The sequence below is a fragment of the Neoarius graeffei genome, chromosome 15, assembly GCF_027579695.1.
Source record: "Neoarius graeffei isolate fNeoGra1 chromosome 15, fNeoGra1.pri, whole genome shotgun sequence".
NCBI lineage: Eukaryota > Metazoa > Chordata > Actinopteri > Siluriformes > Ariidae > Neoarius > Neoarius graeffei.
Genome location: NC_083583.1, coordinates 54,693,418 through 54,704,852, shown reverse-complemented (window position 1 = coordinate 54,704,852; position 11,435 = coordinate 54,693,418). Strand labels below are relative to the sequence as shown.

The window sequence follows — 11,435 nt, the reverse complement described above, 5'->3', positions numbered from 1 at the left end:
AACCGAGTATTGAAAATGTGTTTTATTGATACTATTAATGTTTTACAAGAAGTTATGATCTCTGATAATTTCTTTTCTTACAAAATTATCATTAATCCCAACATTTATATTTAATCTAGGCTACACTACATATTTACTTTAGGTAAAAGTAGAAAAGTATTTCATTATAAAACTTCTACAATCAAAAGCTCATTTATCAAAACAAAATAATGACAAGTTTATTCACAGCTGTCCTCGACTTCCACTTACATCTACTGACTGAAAATGTTCACATGTTCGTTGTTCATATAATAAGACATATAATGATTATAAATGTGCTACTTCAGACATACTGTATACTATGAAATGCTTATGCCAACAACGAGTTTAGATATTTCACAAGATTTTAAGAGTTTGGCCTATAATTTGCCTTCTTATTCTTCTCTTTCTGGATTTGGCTGAGCTGAGCGGCCGCCAGTGAGATCATACATATCTGCAAGACAATTCAAAAGCAATATTAATAAACCACTAAACATAGTTTACATATAATAGTGCTACCTACACCTGTGTAGTATGACTTCCAACCTTTTAGTGTTTTATGCTGATGATATATACAGTAATAATCATGATTTTTATGCCGTTCATATATAATCAAATGTACTGTATAAATGTTTTATTAGCAATCAGACTTTTAAAAAATGCATTTTGATCTGAAGCTTGTTCTTAAAATCACGATGTAGTTACTACGTTGCTGTGTTTATGAATTATTTCTTGATCTGAGTAAAGATCATAACCAAGTACACTTGTGGTTGTGGACTCTTATTTTACCTGATTTTTTAAATAAATATATTTTTAATGATCTGATATCATGCTGGGCGGCACAGTGGTGTAGTGGTTAGCGCTGTCGCCTCACAGCAAGAAGGTCCTGGGTTCGAGCCCCGGGGCCGGCAAGGGCCTTTCTGTGTGGAGTTTGCATGTTCTCCCCGTGTCCGCGTGGGTTTCCTCTGGGTGCTCCGGTTTCCCCCACAGTCCAAAGACATGCAGGTTAGGTTAACTGGTGACTCTAAATTGACCGTAGGTGTGAATGTGAGTGTGAATGGTTGTCTGTGTCTATGTGTCAGCCCTGTGATGACCTGGCGACTTGTCCAGGGTGTACCCTGCCTTTCGCCCGTAGTCAGCTGGGATAGGATCCAGCTTGCCTGCGACCCTGTAGAAGGATAAAGCGTCTAGAGATAATGAGATGAGATGAGATATCATGCTGCTGTTTGTTTTTTGCTCCTGTGCCATAAATATGAAAAAACACACAAGTCACTACAAGATTTCCCACTGGGAATGCAGTGCCTGAAGGCATCATATAATAATGTTTCAGCACATTCATGGTGTAGGCGAGTGCACGAGTCAAGTCTGACTAATACAATTTCTGTGAATTTCCAGAGAAACATGCAAAAAATATATATTTAAAGGCATGTCTCACCTCGAAGCAGAGCAAGCTAATGCTGATCCCTCCAACCAGCATCAGGTTCTGTTTCCCCCACAGCACTATTTTCTTCAGGCAGCCATTCATATAAATGTGCCCCTTGATTAAGTACTCTTCCACCCCCTGAGATTTGTAGCCACACATGGAATTGAACACAGTCTGCAAAGAAAACCGTACAACACCTCATAAAGGCCAAGTCATAAAACCTCAGAGAGCAACAGTATGACACTTATTCTTAAAATTCACATGAAAGTACAATATCAATACAGTATATTTGAATATTCTACAACCTCAGTTGCAAAAAAGTTGGGACACTGTGTAAAACATGAATAAAAACAGAATGTGAAGGTTTGCAAATCATGGAAACCCTATATTTCATTGAATATACTGCAAAGACAGCATATCAAATATTGAAACTGAGAAATTTTATTGTTGTGTTGTTTTTTGAAAATATATGCTCATTTTGAATTTGATGTCAGCAAGACGTTTCAGAAAAGTTGGGTCAGGGCAATGAAAGACTGAAAAAGTTGTGTAATGCTAAAAAAAACCCTAATCTGGTTAATTGGCAACAGGTCAGTAACATGATTGGGTATAAAAAGAGCATCCCAGAGAGGCGGAGTCTCTCAGAAGTAAAGATGTTGAGGGGTTCACTGCTCTGTGAAAGACTGCGTGGGCAAACAGTGCAACAGTTTAAGAATAACGTTCCTCAATGTAAAATTGCAAAGAATTTAGGGATCACATCATCTATGGTACATAATATCATTCAAAGATTCAGAGAATCTGGAGAAATCTCTGTATGCAAGAGACAAGGCTGAAAACTGACATTGGATGCCTGTGATCTTCAGGCCCTCAGGAGACGCTGCATTAAAAGCAGACACGTGTCTGCAGTGGGAATCACTGTATGGGCTCAGGAACACTTCAGAAAACCATCGTCTGTGAAAACAGTTCATTACTGCATCCACAAACGCAAGTTAAAACCAGATATAAACAATATCCAGAAACACCGCCACCTTCTCTGGGTCTGAGCTCTTTTACGATGGACTGAGGTGAAGTGGAAAACTGTCCCGAGGTCTGACGAATCAAAAGTAGAAATTCTTTTTCAAAATCATGGGCCCCACGTCCTCCAGTCTAAAGAGGAGAGGGACCATCCGGCTTGTTATCAGTGCACAGTTCAAAAGCCAGCATCTGTGATGGTATGAGGATGCATTAGTGCACATGACATGGGTAGCTTGTACATCTGAGAAGGAACCATTAATGCTGAATGATATATACACGTTTCAGAGCAATATGCTGTCATCCAGACAAAATCTTTTTCAGGGAAGGCCTTCCTTCTTTCAGCAAGACAATACCAAACTGCTTTCTGCACATATTGAAACTGCATGGCTCCGTAGTAAGAGTCCGGGTGCTAAACTGGCCTGCCTGCAGTCTAGACCTGTCTCCCATTTAAAACATTTGCCGCATTATGAAGTGCAAAATTCGACAAAGGAAACCCCAAACTGTTGAGCAACAGAAGTTGTATATCAGGCAAGAATGGGACAACATTTCTCTTTCACAACTACAGCAATTGGTCTCCTTAATTCCCAAACATTTACAGAGGAAAAGATGTGATGCAACGCAGTGGTAACTATGCCCCTGTCTCAACTTTTCTGAAATGTGTAGGTGACATCAAATTCAAAATGAGAAGTTTTTCAAAAAACAATAAAAATTTCTCAGTTTCAGCATTTGATATGTTGTCTTTGTACTATTTTCAATGAAATCTAGGGTTTCCATGATTTGCAAATTATCACATTGTTTGTATTTACAGTTTACAGGCAGTCTTTTTTGGAATTGGGGTTGTACATCCTTAATTTCATAACTACATACTACATTTTCTAGTAGTATAAACCCAATCTCTAGTAGTGTATTCAATACAATACACTATTGTTCTTCTTAAGTTTACTTTATTATTATTCCTGTACACTCATTTTTTGGAGCCGCTACTCCTCCTACAGCTTTTGAGATACCAACACCGTTCCAATCAGAAACGTCCATCCTGAAGCGGTGTAGTGTGCTTGTATACAGCTTTTGGAACGACGCACTCGTTCTCTCGTTCTTGTCACTTTTCTGTCATTTTTTTCCTGTATTAAATGAATATGGCTCACAAATTGAATCATCCTGCTTGGACACGCTTCATCGCAGATGCACCAAACCTCATGTGATACCTCAGGTCAACTCCCCAGACACATATATGCATTCGGTTCTGACTCGCACTTGTTTTTTCCTTTCTTTTCGTCCCCCACTTTTTCATCCATTCACTTCCATTCATTTTTGTGGCCCTTTTCCACTACCCTTTTTCAGCTCGCTTCAGCTCACTTCAGCCCGACACGGCTCGCGTTTCGACTACCTCAGAGCAGCACGACTCAGCTCGCTTCAGCCCTGCTTAGCACCCAAAACTTGCACAGTTTTGGAGTAGGGCTGAAGCGAGCCAAACCAAGCCGAGTGGGGCTAGGGGCGTGAGGAGACACTCCCCTGTGCACTGATTGGTGAGGAGGAGTGTCCTCACATGCCCACACACGCCCCGCGAGCACGCTGGGATCTGTAAACACCGTAAACCCGGAAGAAGAATAATTACGAATTACGAGAATTTCTGAAGCCTTATGCGCCTTGCCTCATCTATACGCTCTTGCCAGTATCTGTTGGCGTTGTCGGTGACAACAAGCCACAGCACCAAGACCAGCAACACTAACGACTCCATGTCCTCCATGTTTATTGTTTACTATCCGGGTTGTGAGACTACCGCTTAAAAGGTCACTGATGTCACTGTTTGCGCCGCCTAACGACATCACGTGACGTCCACCCACTTTCGCTAACTCCACCCAATGTGTCCACCCACTTCCAGCCAGCACGGTTCAGCGCGGTTGTAGTCGAAATGCAACTCCAACAGCCCCGCTCAGCTCGACTCAGCCCAACTCAGCACGGCACGGCTCAGCCCGACTCAGCCGCGTTTGTAGTGGAAAAGCGGCATTGGCCCCACTGAAAATGAATGGAATTTTGGGAAAAAAGCTTTCACTCTGTGTAAAATTTTTGAACTGCGTGACCAAAGTTCGAGACACTTCACATGATGCCTCAGGGCAAGTCCCTGCACAGATCCATCCCCTCATCTGAGACCCGCACTTGTCTTTTCTTTGGTTTTCATGCATCCTTTTTTCCCTCCACAGGCTTTCATTGATTTTTGGCCCCATTCAAATGAATGGAGTTTTTCTCAGTAACACTTCACATATCCACTGGTGTAGTGTGCTTGTATACAGCTTTTGGATCGATGCACCTGTTCTGTCATTCTTGTCGTTTTTCTGTCATTTTTTTCCCATAGAGAATGAATAGGACTCATGAATCGAGTCGTCCTACTCAGACACGCTCCATCAGAGACACAACAAACTTCATGTGATACTTCAGGCCAACTCCCCCGACACATTCATGCAATCAGGTCTGTCTGACCTGCACTTGTCTTTTCCTTTCTTTTTCCTTCTTTTTTTCTTCTGTTCTGCTACAGCTCAGCAAGCACACTTTGCATTTTCTTTGCGGAAATGCACTCTAATTGGAATTCAATCTTGTCTGGAAATAGCTATAAATATAATTTCCCCAAAACAACATAGACATTTTGTATTAACTTTTCAAAATTTTGTTTAACAAATGCAGCTGCAAAAACATCTGTAAACCATAAATATGAGATGGTATACTGTAGGTACACAAAGTTTTCATGGTCATATTTATCATTTGTATATTTATTTATTACATTTTAAATTAAATTCAAACTAAATCAATAAATAGCAGTTCCTTTTAGACAATCAGTGTGTTGGAGTCTTTCTGTGGAATTGATATGGTAATCTTTAAAATGCGAGAATTTTATTATGATTCAGATGCATGCATCAGAGAAACATGTTTAAGTTCAGGAAAGTCTGTCATTTTAAAAAATAGATATAAATGTCAAAATATGATCATGTGAGTCCGAGGCTGTCACACATTGATAAGTTTCTTCTGTTGCTAATGAACTAAGTTGCTTAAAGGTCCCATGGCATGGTGGTTTGTTGATGCTTTAAACGGGCTCGTGGAGGCTTCCGGATGTTATATCCGCAGCCTTTCTCGAAATGAACCCTTGGCACATAAATATAGCCTCCTGGAAGAAAGCCCCATTTCAGCGCTTTTCCCAGTGCGTCGTTTTGCTAATGAGAAGCAGGAGGCGGGGAAGGGTAGAAGGTGGGGGCGGGCCATGGGGGGAGGGGCTTGACCAAGCTGCGCACACACATACTCGCTGCTATCAGCGCCTGTAGCCACGCTGCTAAGACAAAACCCCGTTCTCCCTCAGACTCCTTTCGTAAACTCAACGTGACACAGAGAACAGAGAGTGAGAGTGTTCGGAGTGGTAGTTTACGAACGTATAATACCCTAGGCTTGAACACGCACTCCATAACCAAAGAGGATAGAAGCAGCAACTACAGCAACATATCGCTTATCCAACAGAAGACATGCATTGTGGAGCAATAATCAAACATAAGCTCATAAGTTACAGTCAATTTCCAGACTAAACTCAGTTTAACAGAGCATGCTGCATGCTCTTTAGTTTTGTAGCGCAGAGTACCTGGCTAACTGCAGGAAGCGGTTAGCTGCACAGCTAATGTAGCCATTGCAAGGCTAACGCACCGATTTTAAAACACGGCAAAATGACTTAACAGTTATACACTTACTTGTTCGGTGTTTGTGGCTGATGCGGCAGGGATGCTTGGTACGGACCCAGGCTTCAGTGACAGTTGATGTGCAAAACCTGCCCTGTACTGTCCCAAGTTGTGGAAACATTCCTCAGGAAAATGCTTCCAACAAACATACACCGTCTTAGGTAGACTCGACGGCGTATTATTGGAGTAAATAAAATTAAGCCACTGCGTCTTCAGGGGCTCTCCCGTCGGCAGTAAAAACAGACTCTTTTCTGTGTTGTCACATCCATGTACAGCGCAATTTCCATGTTTCGCTCGCTTAGGTGATGCCATGTTGTTGTGTCCTCTATGGTCTCTTCACTACAACTGGGCGGAGCAATCCATACAGTGGGTGGGAATCCAGAAGGGGGGCGTGGGGATCATCTCCCTTGCTGACGTAGTAAAGGGAAGATCTTATCAACGCGCCGTTTTGACGCGCCATTCTCAAATGTTGGGCATAGTTTGGTTTACACATTATGAAATTTCTAGCCACTGGGGTGACTTAAGAAGGTCAGAGGAACTCATTTTAACGTTAAAAAAACCTCAGAAAGTGAAAATTTCATGCCATGGGACCTTTAAACATATTAGATCTGTGTGTAATGCATTACCTGATTCTGCTGTCGTACACAGCAAGAAAAAGGCACACCACAGGCTTCCACACTGGGGTTATTCACAGAGCAGTTGAAATATACATTCTGAGACCAGTCTGTGTAATAATTCACTCCACAGCACAGGAACTGCAGTGACATACACAAAGATTCACCAGATTATATTACATTAAAGGTGAGAAATGTCATGTACATCCTGGGTATTTTACATTCACTGCTTATTCATTTAATCATAGGCTCAAAGCCTTATTCATATTCTTGAATAAATAATATTTTTAAAGAAAACTTTTGACCTTTTTCTGCACAAAGTCAATCACATTTTCTAAATCCATGTCCTCTCGATACAGTACAATGGCTTTCTTCATTAGCAGTTCTGTCCTGTTTAGAACCTAGCAGAGGGTTAGAGACAAACTGATTAAAGAATCAGTGATTCAAAATCAAGTGATTAATTACAAGTCTGTTGGTTTCTGTGTGTACCAGGTCTGAGAAGAGAAAGCCCAGAACAGCAGCAGCGATTTGCAGGAACAGGATGACCATTAAAATTCCTAAAAACTGAAAACATCATAAAAATACCATATGTCAGATATGCAGAATTAGAAATTCAGAAAAAAAACCCTAAATGCAAGATTAATCTGAAAACACTGACATCAGTGTCTTTGGATTAAAAATAAATAAATTAATAAACAATAATAGGGGTGGCATGGTGGTGTAGTGGTTAGCACTGCTGTCTCAGAGCAAGAAGGTTCTGGGTTCGAGCCCAGCAGCCGGCGAGGGCCTTTCTGTGTGGTGTTTGCATGTTCTCCCTGTGTCCGCGTGGGTTTCCTCCAGGTGCTCCGGTTTCCCCCACAGTCCAAAGACATGCAGGTTAGGTTAACTGGTGACTCTAAATTGACCGTAGGTGTGAATGTGAGTGTGAATGGTTGTCTGTGTCTATGTGTCAGCCCTGTGATGACCTGGCGACTTGTCCAGGGTGTACCCCGCCTTTCTCCTGCAGTCAGCTGGGATAGGCTCCAGTTTGCCTTCGACCCTGTAGAACAGGATAAGTGGCTACAGATAATGGATGGATAATAATAATAATTTGCTTCTATATTAAAGCTATTTTAAATTCAGCTGTAATTGCCATGAAACTCTCTGTCTTATAAATGTTTTAAACTTTTGTTTTACTGAGCCTAACTCAACACACTGCATCATTTTGAAAAATACTTAAAAGTGCATAGCAAGGGACTGAGGAGTACTGGGGTGGGGCTGAGAGGGGGCTGGGTTGGGAATGATGATGAGTCTTGATCAGCATATACTTGAAAATGAATGTGGTTTCACAGACTCAGACTCAATGGTGGGGGATGGGGAGGCGGGCCACCCAGATCTGGAGCCTATCCCAGCTGACTATGGGCGAAAGGCGGGGTACACCCTGGACAAGTCGCCAGGTCATCACAGGACTGACACAGAGACAAACAACCATTCACACTCACATTCACACCTACGGTCAATTTAGAGTCACCAATTAGCCTAACCTGCATGTCTTTGGACTGTGGGATAGAGCCCTGCACTCCCGCGGGACTCGCGGGACCCGCCGCAAAGTAGTGTGGCGCGGGACAAATTTTGAAAGCTTATTGCGGGCGGGACCGGAAGTGCACATATGCAGGCGGGAGCGGGCGTGCACATATGCAGGCGCGGGTGGGAGCGGTGATAAGCTGCAGTCCCACTAACTAAAAATGTGTTTTAAACAGGTTACACAGTGACGGTAGGCTTGACTCAATGCTATCCCAGAAATCCTTCCTGTAATATGCAAATTTGGCTGTCCAATCAGAGGCGGCCAAATTTGCATATTACAGGAAGGATTTCTGGGATAGCATTGAGTCAAGCCTACAGTCACTGTGTAACCTGTCTCTCTGATTAGAGTTGTAGACTAACTCAAGCAGTAAATCACTTCACTCATGGTACAAAGCAAGCCTATTCCCTTTTTTATGCTGATCAGAGAATTACAATAGTTTCTCATGTGACAAAAATGTGTGATTCGCGATTAAATATTTTAATTGCTTGACCGCACTAATTATTATTATTAGAGACACTACTTGCTGAATTCAGAAACAAGGTAAATAATAACAAATGTGAACGTGAGCTGTAGATATTTATGCTCAAATCCACTCAAAGTAGGGGGCGGGGCACCATCACGCTGTGTCAAGACAAGAACTTTCCTGAGAAATAACGCGAACATCTGCATCATGCGGGATTTGCGGGCGGGATTTGCAGGCGGGAGCGGGACAAAATATGGCAGGCGCAGGCGGGAGCGGGACTGAAAATCATAATTCTTTGTGGGCGCGGGCGGGAGCGGGACTGAAAAATCATAATTCTTTGCGGCCGCGGGCGGGCGGGAGCGGGACTGAAAAATCCAACCCGCGCAGACCTCTACTGTGGGGGAAACCGGAGCACCTGGAGGAAACCCACGCGGACACAGGGAGAACATGCAAACTCCGCACAGAAAGGCCCTCTCCAGCTGGGAAACCGGAGCACCCGGAGGAAACCCACGCGGACACAGGGAGAACATGCAAACTCCACACAGGAAGGCCCTCTCCGGCTGCTGGGCTTGAACCCAGGACCTTCTTGCTGTGAGGCGACAGCGTTAACCACTACACCACCGTGCCTCCCGGCGTTGACATTCTTTTTTTTTTTTTATAAAAATTGCATGATGTACAGAAGTATCAAATGATCGACTCTATGTCAACATCTGCCTTTCAAGGTTCAGAATGATTTTAACCAGTAGATAGCATTTTGAGCCATTTTCAACTCACAAAATGCTGATTTTTATAAAAAAATTTAATTTTGTCAATATTAACACTGGCACTGATGTGTTTAATCAGAGCACAGACATATCATTTAATTTACAGCTCAAAAACATATTTAAGTGGTGAATATCAGTACCTGTATATAAATTAAAACCCAAAGTAGGTGTGGCCTGTACCTGAAGGGTTTTTTTTTTTAGGAATTATTTTTATGCCCCCCAGAAACACTGAAAAACACTGGAAAAAATCCCAGAGGTAGAAATGTTAGAAAGAAAGAAATGTCAGTGCTGTCAGCATGGTGTGTGAATTCTTCAACCTCACCTACATCACTCGAGTTCATAATTTGTCTCAATTAGAGATGGGACTGTGCTTTAATCCCACTCTTGCTGTTATTCTTTTTAGTTTGTACCTGCACCAATAACAAATTTAGTTCATTCTATATTGTTGAAATATAAACTAGCCTAATTTAAACCACAGTAACGCTGCCCAGGAAGTTACTACAGATGAATGAATGAAAGCCATAAATGCATCATGTAGCGCTGCACACATTCCTATCTGTGGTCTTTGTTTGTCCTGCAAATCTGTGTATAACTCATAAGTGCTTATTAATTCTGTCAAATCTTACCAAGATGACATACATTACTTGAAATGGAATACATAATAAACAATACATTTGGTTATTTCTTTAAATCATCCAAGGTATTTTCAATGGATTAAGTACACTACCGTTCAAAAGTTTGGGGTCACCCAGACAATTTTGTGTTTTCCATGAAAAGTCACACTTTTATTTACCACCATAAGTTGTAAAATGAATAGAAAATATAGTCAAGACATTTTTCTGGCCATTTTGAGCATTTAGTCGACCCCACAAATGTGATGCTCCAGAAACTCAATCTGCTCAAAGGAAGGTCAGTTTTATAGCTTCTCTAAAGAGCTAAACTGTTTTCAGCTGTGCTAACATGATTGTACAAGGGTTTTCTAATCATCCATTAGCCTTCTGAGGCAATGAGCAAACACATTGTACCATTAGAACACTGGAGTGAGAGTTGCTGGAAATGGGCCTCTATACACCTATGGAGATATTGCACCAAAAACCAGACATTTGCAGCTAGAATAGTCATTTACCACATTAGCAATGTATAGAGTGGATTTCTGATTAGTTTAAAGTGATCTTCATTGAAAAGAACAGTGAATATAGTCAAAAATAAGGACATTTCAAAGTGACCCCAAACTTTTGAACGGTAGTGTATGTCACAGCCTTCTTACCATTTTCAGCAGTATGGTACTATCTCGCAGTGCTCCGAAACACCCGAGGAATGTTATGATGAATGTAAGCGATCCTACAGTGAGCAACAGGAGAGCTGGATCTGTAGCCAAAGTATCCACTACATCTGTAAAACATGATATTTTCTGTAAGCTCAAGTCTAACAACACAACATATATGTATCAGGTTGAAAGAAGAGCAATTCTGTACCGTTTTCCTTGGCTACTTTAGCGTAGATGCCCACAGCAATCATAATTCCACTGGCCACCTTAAAAAGATATCTTTTCCTTAGAACATCTTGGAATAAAATGTTTTTGTAGTCCAACTATTAGACAAAACACTGCATTTTGAATTACGAACCATAAATCTTCTCATTCCATGCTTCCACGACAACGTGGAATTCTGTAGTATATATACAGTAACACCATGGATATTATAAAAGTGACTTACCCAGAATATGTAGCAGAATATAAACAGAATGTACTTAGTAGCTTTGTAGGCTGTCATTACTGATATTTACTTTTATCTACTGGAAAGCTGTAAAGAGAAAGGAAAGAGATTTCAGCATAGCCCGACATTGCCTCTTCAGTGCCTTGTTTT

General features: G+C 41.6%; 1 protein-coding gene across 2 annotated transcripts; it reads right to left on the bottom strand.

The window, feature by feature from the left end:
* Window positions 1-4: 4 nt before the first annotated feature.
* On the bottom strand, window positions 5-11,435 carry zgc:113223 (uncharacterized protein LOC541424 homolog). 2 transcript variants are annotated; one of them, XM_060941653.1, is made up of 8 exons: window positions 11,286-11,435; window positions 11,046-11,103; window positions 10,838-10,962; window positions 7,269-7,343; window positions 7,085-7,180; window positions 6,792-6,920; window positions 1,454-1,615; window positions 5-472 (listed from the first exon to the last, which is right to left on the bottom strand). In XM_060941653.1, exons 1-8 carry the CDS (start codon window positions 11,340-11,342, stop codon window positions 386-388), a joined length of 789 nt encoding a protein of 262 aa, XP_060797636.1. In that variant the 5' UTR covers window positions 11,343-11,435; the 3' UTR covers window positions 5-385. The 2 variants fall into 2 exon arrangements, with proteins under 2 accessions (XP_060797636.1, XP_060797635.1); XM_060941652.1 differs by lacking the exon at window positions 5-472 and adding an exon at window positions 485-1,205.

What these genes read in the sequence shown, in the direction of transcription:
- zgc:113223 (XM_060941652.1), bottom strand. Translation starts at nt 11,342, where the DNA reads ATGACAGCCTACAAAGCTACTAAGTACATTCTGTTTATATTCTGCTAC. An exon ending in TATTCTGCTACATATTCTGG is followed by an intron (nt 11,104 to 11,285) that starts GTAAGTCACTTT and finishes TATCTTTTTAAG; the next exon opens with GTGGCCAGTGGAATTATGAT. An exon ending in TAAAGTAGCCAAGGAAAACG is followed by an intron (nt 10,963 to 11,045) that starts GTACAGAATTGC and finishes CATGTTTTACAG; the next exon opens with ATGTAGTGGATACTTTGGCT.